This window comes from Acomys russatus, chromosome 24 (assembly GCF_903995435.1).
Source record: "Acomys russatus chromosome 24, mAcoRus1.1, whole genome shotgun sequence".
Taxonomy (NCBI): Eukaryota; Metazoa; Chordata; class Mammalia; order Rodentia; family Muridae; genus Acomys; species Acomys russatus.
This window is the reverse complement of record NC_067160.1, coordinates 15,241,960-15,257,203: the sequence shown is the minus strand read 5'-3', so window position 1 is coordinate 15,257,203 and position 15,244 is coordinate 15,241,960. Positions and strand designations below refer to the sequence as shown.

Here is a 15,244-nt window from a genome sequence, read left to right as displayed (position 1 = left end):
GAAGTTAGCCCAAGGGTCTGTGTGAAGCCTAGAGTCTGTTAGAAATGAGTTTGAGAACTAAAGCTTTGGACTTGCTAGGAATTGCAGTCAGGGTTCTGTAAATGCCTGCCCACTGCTCTGGGTAAGGCTGGAGGGGCCATGCCCTTTGCCTGCATGAAAATAGAAGTTGGCAGTGTTGCATGTGCTGTTGTCAGCCTGGCGCTCCCCCAAATAACCATACCCACCTGATCTCAATGACAGTAACCCTTTCCACCTTTGCAGGTAAAGATTTCAGGGTTGGAGTCTGTGTGCTAGGTCCCATTTATAAGGGAGAGATAGAGCCCAAAACGTCTGCATTTATTATTAGGTCCAATATTAGTGCATTTAAATATTGGGATAAAAATACTTGCCAATGAACTTTTCCTAATGATATGTATCTTAAGTGGGAAGCCTAAAGTAATCACCAATTTTGAAAGAAAAAGGACAAAACAGACAATCATAAAATGTTTATAGATTATAAATTAGAAAGTGTTTATAAAATGTTAAATGATAGTACAAGAAATCATAAAAGTAAAAAGTCATGCTTGGAGATTATAATTTTCTTTGTTTAATGCTTGATCAAACAGTAGCAACTTTATAGCACTTTACCCATAAAGCCGTCAAAACGAGGTAAGTTTGCATGACCTATGTTCCAGATGTGAGTGTATGTCAGTCTACATTTGTATGTATACATCTTCACTTCTTGCCTAAAAATAACCTTGGCTAAATGTGCTTTATACATCTAAAAGCACGGGTGGCCAGCATTAACCAACACAGAATTATTCCAGAATAAAGGCAACATTCATGCTATTATCAGACTTGAAATAGAACTGATTTTTTTTTCTTTTTCAGAGACTATTTTAAGTGATTTTATTTTTAATCTCAGAATGCATCAAAACATTTGATTAAACTAGATGTCTTTTGGTCACTTTAAAGCGGCATAGCTCATCAGGATGGTTTTCAAGTCTGTCCACATTTTGTGGGACATGGGATAGGATCATACTTCCATGGACATCCAGAAATTTGGCACCATGGTAAGAGTTCATTTGGAACCCACTTATTGAATGGCAATCAGCTTTTCTCCAAGTACTTTTTCCTTTGAATCCACATGGCTGTCACCACCCCATCCCCCACCCTGCCACCCATATGGGCGAGTGGGGCTATCCACTTAACTTTAACCAGGACATTACCGTTGCATTACAGCTCAACACATTTCCCAAATGAGCTTTGTTTTAGTTTTGGTCTTCTCCTGAAGGGCGCATGGCTGGAAGGCCTGAGGGGGGTGTGTCTAGAAAAAGTTACTGCAAACAAACCCCACTGCATTGCCGTCCCAGCAGCATGCACACATGACTGTTGTCTGTTTTTCTTTCTCTACCCCCTTTCCTAACCGCTGACTGTTGTGGTTAAACCTCACGGCATCCTACACAGCGTTGACAGCTGATGTATTTAGCAGCATGTACTCTTTAGTGTTTTCTGGATTATGCCCACCCTGTGTTCCTTCCCCAGGATCCGGTTTTTCACTGTCTGGGTGTGCACCCTACAGAGAGAAGGCGCGACTAGGAGGAGGGGTGGGGTGGGAGGGTTTGGGTTAAGGTAAGAAGCAGCTGTGTGGAGGAGGCCCAAGGGGGCAGCACACTTGAACAAGGGCTAAGAGAAAGTTAGTCCTCCGTCTTGCCCTGTGTACTGGAGATAGGAAGTCATTCCCTGGAAGAGCTAGCTGGAAACCACACTGGAGGACGCAGAGACCTAGCAGAACAGTACCCTTTTGAGCCAAAGAGCCCCGCCTGAGACAGCTCAGAAGAGGTCCATGGCAGTGTAGCAAGAGCCCGTCTCCCCGTGCCCCACAAATGCCAGTGTGTGCAGCTGTTTGAAAGCGGAGCTCCTGCCTCCTCCTCCGTCCTGCAGGCCAGGTGCTATCCTTTTCCCCAGGACTTCCTTTGGACTTCAGGAGACTAGGAGACCTAGCATTGGGTGGCATGGGGAACAGCAGCCATGAAGAGGAGAAGGAACATCCTAGCTGACCCCTGCCAGGCCTTGACAAACTGCTAAAGAGTAGGTAGGGTCTGAGAACACAGACACCACAAAGGCCGAGACACCCCCATCTCCTGGGCAAGCCCTGTGCAAACAGCCAGAATGGCCCACCCTTCCCAAAAGCAAAATGGCCAAGTGTTTTTAAAGCAGCCCCGCTCCCCCCTTGTGTCTCTTTCTCTCAGTGGTTCCCTTTCTCATACTTCCCTGTGTTTGCTTTGCAGCAAATGACAGTGATGTGCTCATGGAGGAAGGCATGGCTTTCACCATAGGTAAATGCTGGGCTCGGCTGTGGAGAGCTGGGGCTCCTGGGTGGAAACTGGCCTTTGCCTAGGCTTGAAGTCCTGCAAAGGACTAATGAAGCTAATCAGCATAATGAAATAATTTGGATGCATAGTAAATGTGATTTAATAATATCCTCTAGCCCCGTCTTCCTAAATCAGATACTTACCGACACATTTAGGAGACTGCAGCCATCCAACCTCTAATTCTGTTACCGGCATAATGTGCTGTTTGTTTTTTTGTTTTGTTTTTTCATTAACACCCAGTAACTAGAGCCGATTAAGTCCCTTGCTCTCTGTCAGCAAGTGGCATATGCTCTGTGGCGGCCCATTCCTGGCTGATGGCATGATTGGTGTCACCACCGGATTCCAGTCACCTAGGGCCACCAAGGCCTCCTAGTTCTGACTGTAGGACTTAATGGAGAAGCAATTAGGGTGAAATAAGAAAATTGTTATTTGCTGATTAATGAACATTTTGAGCATGTTTTAAAAATTCAAATATTTTTTTAAAAACTAACTGGTATTTATAAGAGGGACTGGTGTTTGGGTGGTTATTATCCACAGGGTCCTAATTAAGGCTTGATTAAAATGCCCTTCTTTCTCTAAAAAATTATGAGCCAGGCAACTTCATACATTTTTTTAATGCTATTGCATTTCCTTTTCCTACTGTTTAGTTTGTAGTGTAAGCAACATCAATTATCAGCTCTTGCAAGATGACAACACCAACTGTGGGTGAAACACTCAAGGCGGAGGTTGGGGGGGGACGCGATGATGGTTTCCTTTCTCTCTCTCTCTCTCTCTCTCTCTCTCTCTCTCTCTCTCTCTCTTCTCTCTCTCTCTTTCTCTCTCTCTCTCTCTCTCTCCCCCACTCTCTCTCACTCACTCACTCACTACAAACTAAAATAACATCTACTATACTAAATATTTTTTCTCCTACAGAGCCAATCATCACTGAGGGGTCCCCAGAATTTAAAGTCCTGGAGGATGCATGGACTGCAGTCTCACTGGACAACCAAAGGTGTTTGTCCTGTCATTTTTGAATTGCTGGGGAAGGGAGGCCCTGCAGCAGCAGCAGCAGCAGCAGCAGCAGCTAGAGCTGCCAGCATGCAGTGTCCTGACTACCCCTGTGTCTTTCAGGTCTGCGCAGTTCGAGCACACAGTCCTCATCACATCAAGGGGTGTGGAGATCCTGACCAAACTGCCACAGGAAGCCTAAGACTCAGCCAACAAGGCCACCGAGGCCCAGTGCTTTTTTCTTAAGGAGACCTTTGAGAACTGAGGAGCCAAGCTCAGGCCATATAGGAGGCTACAAGTGTCTCAGTGAGGCTGAAGCACCAGATGGTGAAGAACAGCCCCCTGGAGAGAAGCCACCTTCCCTGGGCAGGTGGTTCACCCTTTCCCTGTCCAGATTCTACCCTAGTTAAAGCAAAACCAAAAACTCTTAAACCCACTGTGGTCACTCTACATGCGACAGTTACAAAAGGGAGAGGGATGGGTGGTGAAGTGTGCCATCTCTAAACTTGTAACATGCATGCAGAAAGAAAACACAGAACCCTTTAGCTGCGAAATCGTTTTACGCTGCTTTTTTCCCCCTTCTGTGGATCTTAAGTTGGCTGAGCCTGAGGACTCTTCCAGAGGCAAACTCCTGCTTCCACTCACCCCTCACCCAATTTCCTCCACCTCCTCCTCCTCTTCCTCGAGGTTTGGCTGAGAGAGGATGAGCAGGAAGCGTTGCCTACAGTTTCTTGCCTGAGGACCATAGGTTTGGCCTTTGCTGAAGATGATAGCAGTTCAGAAAACAGACTTTGCTCTTCATCAGCAACCAGCCGTGCTTGGTCCCCCTCCCAGCTTGAGACCAATTCCATACTAGATCATTTGTTATATTAAAATTTCAAGCTGCAACCACATTCTTTAGATGTGTGTCTCTTGAATTTAGAGACCAGCTAGTCCTTAAGCTGCCCTCCCCTGGCTACTGTCCTGGGACAGGCAGTCCCTGAGCTATACAAATCAGGTACTCCTGAGACGAGGAGACACCAAACACATTTCAGACAAGGTTGGCCCAATCTGGAACTGTCAGCTTTAATTTTGGATCAACTTGCCTACCGACTCCAGGAGCAGAAATCCACTCAGGCCCAGAGCACTCTGCCTTCCCTTGCTGTCCCCAGGGATCTATTCACACCTACCTCCAGGCTGGGCCTCACAGGAAGGCAGGCCCCTCTAGGCATGGTAGAAAGAACATGTCTAGAAAGGTCCAGAACATCAGTGGCCCTGTGAACTCTTGTTTGTGTTCATGTGGATGGCAAAGTGGCCACATCCTAAATAGAGCTTTGGGTTGTCAGGGGAGCCAAGGACACCTTGTATTTGCCAGGATTGATGGCATCAGAGGCATCCACAGGGAGGTAGCTTGACTTTCAGACACTCAGAGCCATGGAGAAGGAGGTCAGATACCGAGGACAAGCACTTGGGAAAGTGCTAAATTACAGCGGTTCTCTAAATTTGGGATCTCTCCATGGTCCCCAACCCTTCAGATAGATTTTTCTACATCTAGAGATTACAGTTTGTGTGTGTGTGTGTGTGTGTGTGTGTGTGTGTGTGAGAGAGAGAGAGAGAGAGAGAGAGAGAGAGAGATTCTAAACCTAGTTTTTTGGAGGTGAGAAAGAATGAGGATTTAGAAGATAAATGGTAAACTTTTGAGGTGTTCTGGATTTAGCCAGCCAGAGGCTGAAGCTGTAGCCGGGAAGCTATTCCTAATCCCTAGAGAGGACTAGAGCCCAGCTGGCTTTAGGAAGAATTTGCCAGAGAATGACTTCACTTCTTTCCTAGAGCAATCAGATTAGCATGTAGTGTCTGCAGATCAGTTTACTCCCAAGTCCCCCTAAGGATAGTTTTATTAGGACCACAGGATTCTACCAACCACTGGGACAGTTACTGTAGGTAGAAGTGTTTATGGAGAAGGTCTATAATCTGATTTACTAATCTGGCCTGTGCTGCTAAACTCAGCAGCTCTGTAGGAAACAAACTTGAAGTTAAGATTAGAAAGTGGATTAAAAAAAAAAAAAAAAAAAAAAGAGCCTCCTCATGTCCAAATCCCCATCGGTTGGCCAGCTGAACTGACCAGACACCTAACCCCTGAACCACAGGGATTCCAGACCAGAAGATAAACTGGCTACCACCTGAGCTGCTGGGTCCTGAAGTGCTTGCAGTGAGTTCTGCTCCCAATCTGGAACCTTTTCTTAATTGGGCAGGCAAAAGTCTAAGCATCTTGGAACAAGTGTGTCACTTTAGAGTTGGGGCAGTTGGAGGAATGCACGGGGAGCTCACAAAGTACAGATAAGATCTCACTTCCTGAAACTAGGGCCCGGCGGCTCAGTATCTCCCTAGACTTGCTTCCTCGGATTAGGAAATAATTCTGGAGTGTGCTCTCTCTCACCCACCCACAGTTCAGTTCTAAATGATGCCAGTCTCTGAAAATCTATCGCGACAGTTCCCAGTAGCCAGCCTGGTCTCCTGCCCCCGCTTAAGTCGAAGGACAGAGCACCTATAGTCGCTCTCACGATCCCCCAACCCAGCCAATCTCAGGGATAAACAAGCCCTAGGCAGTCCACGTGCCTTGCACTAAGTTCCAAGAGACACCAGTTTTCCCCAATTCCAACCTCAACCCCGGCGCACACGGCAACAGTCACTTACGTGGACAAGGCCTGCAAGGCGAAGAGACCTCGGGTTCAGACGGCATCCAAGCGGCTGCGTTGAGCACACAAGACCGCACTCCACACCCCCAAAATAGGCGCTAAGAAGGAGCAATTAAAATCACAAGTACGACAGGAAAATCAGGACAAGCCGAGTGGCTTTGGAGTTGTGGTGGTTGCCACAAAGCCCTACAGTGTAGATCGGTGATTGAGGGGAAAAAAATCTTTTAGACGTTGGCAACCTTTTATTGGTTTACAGAATTTGGGCTGTTGGGTTTCCCCCCCTTTCTTTCTTCCTTCCTCCTTCCCTTTTGTTTTTCTCTTTTGCTGCAGCTAACATGCTGCATAAAATATTTCTGCCCACGGCCTCATGCCCTTAAACCGAAGAGGAATTCCGCAGGCAGAAGCCGCAGCTGAAGGAGAGAGAGAGAGAGAGAGAGAGAGAGAGAGAGAGAGAGAGAGAGAGAGAGAGAGAGAGAGAGAGAGAGACTGACTCCCCTGTACTCATATCTGGAACGACATCACCGATGTAATTTGTTTTGAATGTTCATTTTTATTGGTGTTCCCTCTGCCAAAATGTGCTTGATTACAGAGGTCTGTCCTGTGATCACTGCGCACTCTAGATAGGGGAAGGTGCCGCGGCGAAGGTTCAGCTCAGGCCAGATCAAATCCTGGGCTGTTTAACGCTGAAAGGCTGCATGTTGCTATTAGTGTTAAATATATGGCTAATTATGCGTATGAAAATTAAACATCAGTGTTATGCTAATGGGGCGCCTTCAGCTGCGGATCTGAGCACTTGAGACTACCATTTAATCAAATGAATCAGTAACTAATACGTGTGCACGTGTGAACTTTCACAAGATCATTTCCCCGTCCCCCCCCCCCGTCACACCGTTAAATTATGAAAGAAATAATTATCAACACTTTCTAATTACCTAACAGAGTAATTTGGGATTCATCGTGGGGCTGGCGGGATTGGGAATCAACAGTCCCTAGCAACCAGCGTACTTTGCGCCACGCCGAGCGGGGTGGCTGTGTGGTAGTAGTGGTGGGTGGGGGCGAGACAGCCTTTTGTGCACTTTTCCGTATTTGCACCCAGAAGGTAGACTGCGCCTTGGAAGCTTTTGCTTCCATCAGCTCCCTCACTTTACCCCTGGGTCCACAAGCGCCAGCTTTGGCCACTGGAGGTGAGGAAGAGATTGGGCGACAAAGAGGGGGCATATCTATACACATATATTCAAGCCTACCCCAGAGCTGGATTTGCCGAGGGTTTCGGTGTCCCCCTAGGACTCCCAAACCCCAAGTACTCTGGCCAGACCCCAGGAGGTTGGAAAATGACCACCTGGCGAGCGGTCGACGCTTCCGCCGCCAGGTGCCCGCAAGACCGCCGGGACTCCTCGCTGCGCCGCGCCCTCAGGGCGAGTGAGCCCCGAGCGCACCGCTCAGGGGGAGTGGAGAGGGGAGGGGGAGGCAGGAAGGTTGGGAGGGAAATGGGGGAGGCGGTGCGGCCGCCTTTCCTGGGAGGAGAAGCGCGGGTTCCCGGCTCTCTACACGCACTGCTTTGATCAGACTGGTGCAGCCTCGAGCTGGAGTGGCCAGCTGGGCCTGGAAAGATGCGAGCAAGTCCCTGGGAGCGGTGGCAGCGGCAGGGCGGCGGCCGAGTGAGTGAGTTGGGCCGGAGGGCCCCAAAACCCCGGTTCCCGGGATGTGGCCGAGAGGACCCCGGCCTGGGAGGCGCGTCCTGGAGCGCGCTGAGCTAGGAACAGGACTCTCGGGAGGACCGTGGGCTGCGGGCTACCTGGATTGCTGCCCAGCGCACGACTCCGCGACCCAGAGACCGCGGCGGGACTCTGGAGCGGCGTTCCCCACTGGACTAGGTGACAGCGGAAAGTGGTCCTGGGTCCCAGGCGTTGGGGGCGGGCGAAGGGTGGGGACAGCAAGGGGGAGGGGCGACGGCAGGGAGCGGCCGGTTGGTTTCTGGGGCGGGAAGCGCGCTAGGGAGGCGGGAGGCTGGAGTGAGTCGGTAGCTTTCGAGGTCTCAGCGCGGACGCCGCAGCCCATTGTGCGCCCCGCTCCGCGCGCTCTGTTGCAGAGGAGCCCCGGCCCGGACGAGTGGACCCGACTCTCCCTAGGCCGGGCCGTGGCGCCCGCTCTAGTCCAGCCGAGCCGGAGCTTCTCGGACCAATCCCCGGTGATTATGCAAGAGAGCCGACCAATCAGCTCCACCAGCTCATGAATATTTATGACCTTGGCTGAGTCAAAGCTTTGAACCGAGTTTGGGGAGCTCGGCAGCATCATGCTTAGACTTTTCAAAGAGACAAACTCCATTTTCTTATGAATGGAAAGTGAAAACCCCTGTTCCTCTTAAATTGGGTTCCTTCCTGTCCTGAGAAACATAGAGGCCCCCAAAAGGGAAGCAGAGGAAAGACCCCACTCAGACCCCGCGAGAAGAGATGACCATGACCACCATGCCAGAAAGTCTCAACAGCCCCGTGTCGGGCAAGGCGGTGTTTATGGAGTTTGGGCCGCCCAACCAGCAAATGTCTCCTTCTCCCATGTCCCACGGGCACTACTCCATGCACTGTTTACACTCGGCGGGCCATTCGCAGCCCGACGGTGCCTACAGTTCGGCCTCGTCCTTCTCCCGACCGCTGGGCTACCCCTACGTCAACTCGGTCAGCAGCCACGCGTCCAGCCCCTACATCAGTTCCGTGCAGTCCTACCCCGGCAGCGCCAGCCTCGCCCAGAGCCGCCTGGAGGACCCAGGTACGTGCGCTTGCCAGGGACAAGGAGAGAAGGGAAGGAGACTAGGAGAGAGGGGGAGAAGGGGAGGGGGAAAGAGAGAAGACAAGAGAGGAGTGTTAGGTAGAGAGAGGTGGGTGGGGGTGGGGAAGGCACGGAAGTCGTAGGTTTCGGATATCAATCTATGGATCCATGTCACTGAAAAGAAAAAAATTATAAGTCAATTCAATTTACAACTGTCCAGCAAAGGATAAATCCGAGCGCGTCTCCTAGCACTGGCTGGGCCTCTGGGCCGCTTGGTGCGCCAGGCACACAATGCCCTGGCGGAAAACAGAAACCCACATGTGCACGTATTAGTCTCCGTAATTATTTATTGCGTAGCGCTATAAACAATGTATGCAATTAAGGGTAATTAAACCTCAACTACCGCCTGCAAAAAATAGCAAACTTTCCTTGCAAAGGCAATAGCTGCGCTCTTGGGATCGGCCCAATTCTGTCTGCAGCAGCCAGGGACCTGCGCTTGGACCTTGAGGGACCCTTCGCAGTCTTTCGGGGGTTTCTTGAACGTTCTTTTCCGGACCATGCCTCTGCCAGCCCATCTACAGACGCTCATTCTCGTCCGTCCCTCCGCACTAAAGGCAGTTCAGCATTAACAAAGGTCTCTGCTTCTGTTGTCCCTCCAGGGGCGGACTCCGAGAAGAGCACCGTGGTGGAAGGCGGTGAAGTGCGCTTTAATGGCAAAGGGAAAAAGATCCGTAAACCCAGGACAATTTATTCCAGTTTGCAGTTGCAGGCTTTGAATCGGAGGTTCCAACAAACTCAGTACCTAGCTCTGCCTGAGAGGGCGGAGCTGGCGGCCTCCTTGGGACTCACACAGACTCAGGTACCTGGCCGCTGCCGCTCTACCAAACAGACTTCCTAAACTGGGCTTGAGGGCCCGGCTTCAATTTTTTTTTTTTTTTTTTTTTTTTTTTTTTTTTTTTTTTTTTTTTTTGTTCGCTGGGCCTCTGGTTCTAGGTGTCATTGTGCCTGTGTGAGTGAGTGAGGGGTGTGTGTGTGTGTGTGTGTGTGTGTGTGTGTGTGTGTGTGTGTGTGTGTGTGTGTGTGTGTGTGTGTGTCCACCTCTGACTTTCAGTGGCTTCCCTTTCTCCTTCAAGCTGCCTGCCCTAGCTTGGACCCTACTCTGACCTGCAGGCCGCCTGGTCTTCTGTCCCTGGACTTCAGATCCGGGAACAGGAAGGATTTCCCTAGACGTTTTGTTTGGAGATTCTGAGGTCACACGTGCCGGAACAACTAGAACAATAGAAGGGGAATTTAATCTTCCTTTGCTTTTAAAGTGTGGCTAATCACTCGGATCTTGGGCCTAAGCCTACTCCCTCCACCTCCTCCTCCTGAGGTGGCAGAGGATCCCTTGATTTCCCAAGTTCCAGATCCTGAAGAAAAAACAAACAAACAAACAAACACGTGAGGGTTTTTTTTTTCTTCTTCTTCCTGCACTTCTCTAAGACTCTGAGCAGTTGTAGGCGTTCAAACCAGAGCTGACCAAAGTCTGTCTCCAGATTTAGATTGGAGCTGAGGAAAGCAAACATAACTAAGGAGGAGAAAGTTGGATCGTGTCTAAGAAAAAGTTTTAACTAAAATGCTGTGGCTTCCTCCTCCAGTCCAAGGGCAGAGAGTTCGGAGCTAAGGGAAGGTGGTCTAATTTTAATACACACCCTCCTCCGTTCCTATCTAGGTTTTAATTTTTCTTTATTGATATCCTATTGTTTTGCATGCAAGAAGTCTTCCACAAGCATCCGCCCTGGTGGCACTGACACATTTGAAAGTCAAGGCCTGGGTCTCCCCTCTTCTCTCACCCCGTCTCTGAGAGCTTCTCTAAGGGCTAGCAGCGGCTGGTGGCCAGACAAGGGGCTCAGTTTTCTAGCCTTTTGGCTCTCAAGGGGGATGTGGGTGGCAGTGGTCTCTACCCCTCCAGACTGGTGCTGCCGGCTTTTGCAAAGCGGGGAGGGGAGGGCAGGATTTATCTTCCATCAGTTCCTTCTCTTTCCTCCCAAGACCTGGGGTAGGCTCAGTGCTCACAGTCCAGTCATGTTGGGTTTATCTTGCAGGTCAAGATATGGTTCCAGAACAAACGCTCCAAGTTCAAGAAGCTGATGAAGCAAGGCGGGGCGGCTCTGGAGGGCAGCGCGTTGGCGAATGGCAGAGCCCTGTCTGCCGGCTCCCCACCGGTGCCACCCGGCTGGAATCCGAACTCCTCATCTGGGAAGAGCTCAGGCAGCAGCGCAGGCTCCTATGTCCCCAGCTACACATCTTGGTATCCCTCAGCGCATCAAGAAGCTATGCAGCAGCCTCAGCTCATGTGAGGCTGTCAGTTCGCACTCACCCACCTCCTTCCCGTGTCCCTTGGGCCAGCCCCTCCCGCCTCCAGGTCCACCCACCTCTTCTGGGTGCCCTAGGCCAGGAGGAGATCGGCCCAGAGGTAGGGGATAAAAAGAAAAGAGAAAGGAACAGTGAAGGCAGAGGGCTTGGGGCCTCCCCGGAGCCCTTAAAGGTCTGGCCCAGCGACTTTCCAGTTCTCAGCCGGAGCCTGGTTTCAGAGTGGCCTCAAAGCAGGTCCTGGAGACAGCCAGAGCAAAAAGACAACCCGCTGGACCCGACCAGACTCACAGCTTTGTGAGAGTATCAGGAGAAAAAAAAATATGTAGGAGGGGAAGAATATGCTCTTTTTTCGGTTCTGTCCGTGTTTGTCTCCTTTCTGCACTGTCTGTGCGCTGTGTCTGCTTGTCCTCCTCATTCAGCGGCCTCTCCAAAAAAAACCACCAGGTCTGAGCCACACCGGTCTGCCAGCAGCCCATCACCGAATCCTGACATGCTTTTTCATTTATGGTCTTCTTTTTTCCGGGCCCTGCTCGACCATCTATGTAGCTTGTTTGGGAAATGGGGGAGATCAGAGGGAGGGGGGTTAATTTATTGAAAAACAGACTTCTTCTGATGCTGAGTGTTGGCCAATTCCAAGTTCTCTGGTGCATGGAGTGGGCACTGTCCAGACATACTCTTTACCTTAAATACATCATCAAAGGGAACAAGAGGCGGTGATAGTGGCTTTTAAGGTACACAGTAACTTTTTTACTTTGCTGGAATGGAGAAGTGGATGCAGGATGATTTGCATTTTACATGCTCCAAAGTATTAAAAAATAACAAATTACAAAAGAATGAATGAAGTAATGAAAAATACACAATGCCAGCAGAATTTTGTCAGGAACGCTTGGACAAGAATACTCGGCCAAGAAGAAAAATCATACTTTGGGCAGCAAAAGAGAGGACCAATGGGCCTTGAAGAGAAAATAATTTGTCCTGTGAAAGCACCCCGATTCCAGGTTGTTTTAAACTAAGACATAAGCAGCTTTAAAGAACTCCCAGCGGCTCAACCACAGAACACAAGTCATCACCCTGAACGTGCAGGATCTAATTGCTGTACATATTATTATTGTTATTATTAATAATTATTATTATTGTTCTGTAAACATGTTGCACAAACTTAGCCTCTTTCCGTTCTGTTGTGTGTGGCTGTAAACCCAATGCTTTGTGAAATGAGAATCTTGACATTTTACTTGTGAGATTTGGAAAATGTGACCAATTGAAATCAACTGTGTTTTGTGTTCTCTATGTCAAAGTTTAGTTTTATATTGAGAATGTTAACTTATTGCTTTGTATCTTGGGGGGAGGAGGGAAACTTTGTAAATAAGTTATAAAGTTTCTTTGAGACAGTAAAATTATGGTTTCAAGAAAGCCATTGCCTCCTGTGCTGTGGGGGGGGGGAGGTGCCCCTCCCCCCTTACTACCTCTGGTACATTAGCATACTACTTACTAGGGCCTGATTGCGAGCCCCCTAATATCCCATCTAGATATTATACGAAGGTCTGTGGGGTGCTGCCAAAGGCCTGTTCCCCTAAGCTTTCCCCCTCAGCCTGGCCTGGGTCCTTGCCTAGGTTGGAGAGACAGAGTGCGTATAGAAGGTTAGGGCATTTGGCCTAGGAGCAGGTGTTTTAGGGCAGAGCCTCACCCCCAGACGCTCAGAAATGGAAGACTTCCTCCGGAGAGAGAAAAGCGGAACCCAAGGACAGCAGGCTTGGGAGACTGCAGTTTTCTCCATGTGCCTTGTCACTTCTCAAGACACAGACACTCTGCTTTGCCCCAGCACACACCCACACACCCACACACCCATCTGACCTGCCAGATTTCACTTGACCGAAGCACAGGATAGAATCTTGGCAGGGACAGGAAGCACACGTCTTCTAAGCCACTGCCCCAATCAATCACCTAGGTATGTGGGAACAGGACATAGTTTCAGGGAGTGCCCCCACCCTCAACCCCCCCCCAGACTCTTCTTTCCACAGCTTAATGCCTAGGGACTTCTCCCTACATACTCACAAAGAAATGCCAAAGCACAGGGAGATTAGGTGAATTTTGAAACTGAGAACTGACCATAGCCACTCACATTGCTCCCGCCCCGGCCCTGAGTTCCAAATGCCAGTTCCATTCTGAGAACCACCTCCCTCCGGTAGAACGCCGCTCGCCCGAGACTAAGTTTGCTTCGAAAGAGCAATGATTCCAAGAGGGTAGAACCAGGCTGAATCCCTTGTCTGTCTGAAGGTCTCAGCCCCAGCCCAGCCCCAGCCCCAGCCCAAAGCCCAGCCCTAGACCAGAGGCTACTGAAAACCGTGGGCCCCCCGACGAGACCGCAGCCTTTGCGCGATTCCAGGTTCCCTGGCACCCGCCTGCTGCCCGAGAGGGCTGGCCCTCCGCCTTTGGGGGGCCCTTTCCGGCGCGCGGTGGGGAGCAGAGCCTGGAAGGCAGTGATCTGTGTTGTGACAAGCACCCATTTTTCAATTGGTGCTGGTGAAAGATCAGATGCGCGAAGCTCTTCCGACGCCCTTTGGGAAGGGGGGAGGAGGAAGTGGCGGGGCTGGAGGGGGAGCCGTATAATGGGAGAAGACCAAGAGGTAGGGCTAGGCGAAGCTTGGGGACTTTGATGCCTGTTCTGGAACTGAAATTGGGATTTTTTCCTCTGCCGGCTGCATCGGAACCAAGTGGTGCCCGGTGGCAAGATCAGACCAAGATGGTACTGGATAGACCCGGATTGAAACAGTGGAAAACCACTTCTAGGCCTAGGAGTACGTGCTGAAGTCTGAATACAGCCAGGCCTGGAGTCAGTTTCCTGGGGTGGGGGTGGCGGGGTGGGGGATATGTGACTTCTTTAAGAGCAAGTCTCACTCAGCCTACCAGAGGACAGCTAGTCTTCAACCGCTCAAGCCGCAAGCAAGATCTGTTTGGTCAAGCCGATTTTAATACTTTGAGATATTAGCTTATACTAATTTAATAATCTCTTGCTAACAGTTCAAATAGAGAAATTATTAGTTTTAGCTCAAGGAAGGCGGTGTTTAGTTAGGCTCTATTATAATTATAAGCGGTTGTACTTTTTAAAAAATGTTAATCTCAATATAGGCCTAATTAATGCTGCCTTGTTACTGACAAGTAGTTCATCAAATATCTGATTCAAAGATTTTCATAATGAGTATATTAATTAAACTATGAATAATCTAAATGTGGTTATATTTAAACAATACCTCATTATAATGATTAAATACTGATTTTGAATATTATGTCTTAACAATTGTCACATAGAAAACACAACCTTTTCTTATGTATGAGTCTGTAATGGCAAAATGCAATTTTGGGATTTTTTCCCCCTTGTTCAAAAAATGTGAACCTCATTTTAAAACACTTCTGAAATAGGTTACACACAGCTTAATGATTATCAAAATGACTCTTTTCTGCAAAAAAAGACCCCAAAGTGCGCGTACAGCTGCAAACCCAAGAGGGTCAGCATCATTTCACTGTATTCTCTTCTTGATTACAAGCCGGGCCCATCAAACACAACATAATTACAGTAATTTCAGGTTTATTTATTCTAATGCAGTTTCCCCATCTCTCTGGTAATTATGAGCAATTTTTTCGCCCAGGGAATCTTTTTGCATTAACAAAAGAGATAACGCACTGAAAGCCAAATTTGCTGTGCATTGAGAAAAGGGGAAAAAAAAAAATCAAATAGGTGCGAGCTGCCATCTCTGCAATTCTCCGGTACCGGAGCCGGCAAATTGCTTGCAGGTGTATGGAGCAAGCTTGTCAATGGCCGGGCCTCCAAATTAGCAAATGCACATCGGCAAAGTAATGAAGACAGACTTAGCAAAATTGCTAAACAACAGATACCTCTTTAATACCTTCTCTCTCTCACACTAGCTCTTAAGGAGGGTAGGTGTGGGGGTGGGGCACAGTCCCAGCCCTCTCCTCGCTGGTCTTGGCTTTCAAAAGCTAGCACGGGCAGAGTGGCCCTGTGAGGGTGAAATCTATTGGTGGCAGAACCCAGAGCCTAGGTTTTTTTTTTGACAATATCTTTAAAAAGACAAAACTGGGAAACATCTATAGTCC

The 15,244-nt window shown here is 49.2% G+C and overlaps 2 protein-coding genes across 4 annotated transcripts in view; both read left to right on the top strand.

Annotated features, from left to right (window-relative positions):
• Positions 1-3,646, top strand: part of Metap1d (methionyl aminopeptidase type 1D, mitochondrial) — a 66,126-nt gene extending 62,480 nt beyond the window's left edge. Inside the window, exons 7-10 of one of the 2 annotated variants that reach the window (XM_051166473.1) lie at positions 955-1,052; positions 2,271-2,318; positions 3,267-3,345; positions 3,465-3,646. In XM_051166473.1, the coding sequence (XP_051022430.1) occupies positions 955-1,052; positions 2,271-2,318; positions 3,267-3,345; positions 3,465-3,543 (304 nt within the window). In that variant the 3' untranslated portion in view covers positions 3,544-3,646. The remainder of the gene's footprint in view (positions 1-954; positions 1,053-2,270; positions 2,319-3,266; positions 3,346-3,464) is intronic. The other variant, XM_051166474.1, reaches the window with a different exon arrangement.
• A 3,425-nt stretch (positions 3,647-7,071) lies between these two features.
• On the top strand, positions 7,072-11,326 carry Dlx1 (distal-less homeobox 1). Of its 2 annotated transcripts, XM_051166727.1 has the most exons (5): positions 7,072-7,200; positions 7,593-7,890; positions 8,106-8,779; positions 9,439-9,638; positions 10,864-11,326. In XM_051166727.1, exons 3-5 carry the CDS (start codon positions 8,467-8,469, stop codon positions 11,116-11,118), a joined length of 768 nt encoding a protein of 255 aa, XP_051022684.1. In that variant the 5' UTR covers positions 7,072-7,200; positions 7,593-7,890; positions 8,106-8,466; the 3' UTR covers positions 11,119-11,326. The 2 variants fall into 2 exon arrangements, with proteins under 2 accessions (XP_051022684.1, XP_051022685.1); XM_051166728.1 differs by lacking the exon at positions 7,072-7,200 and having other exon boundaries at positions 7,550-7,890.
• The last annotated feature ends 3,918 nt before the right edge of the window (positions 11,327-15,244 follow it).

What these genes read in the sequence shown, in the direction of transcription:
- Dlx1 (XM_051166727.1), top strand. Translation starts at nt 8,467, where the DNA reads ATGACCATGACCACCATGCCAGAAAGTCTCAACAGCCCCGTGTCGGGC. An exon ending in GAGCCGCCTGGAGGACCCAG is followed by an intron (nt 8,780 to 9,438) that starts GTACGTGCGCTT and finishes TTGTCCCTCCAG; the next exon opens with GGGCGGACTCCGAGAAGAGC. An exon ending in TGGGACTCACACAGACTCAG is followed by an intron (nt 9,639 to 10,863) that starts GTACCTGGCCGC and finishes TTTATCTTGCAG; the next exon opens with GTCAAGATATGGTTCCAGAA.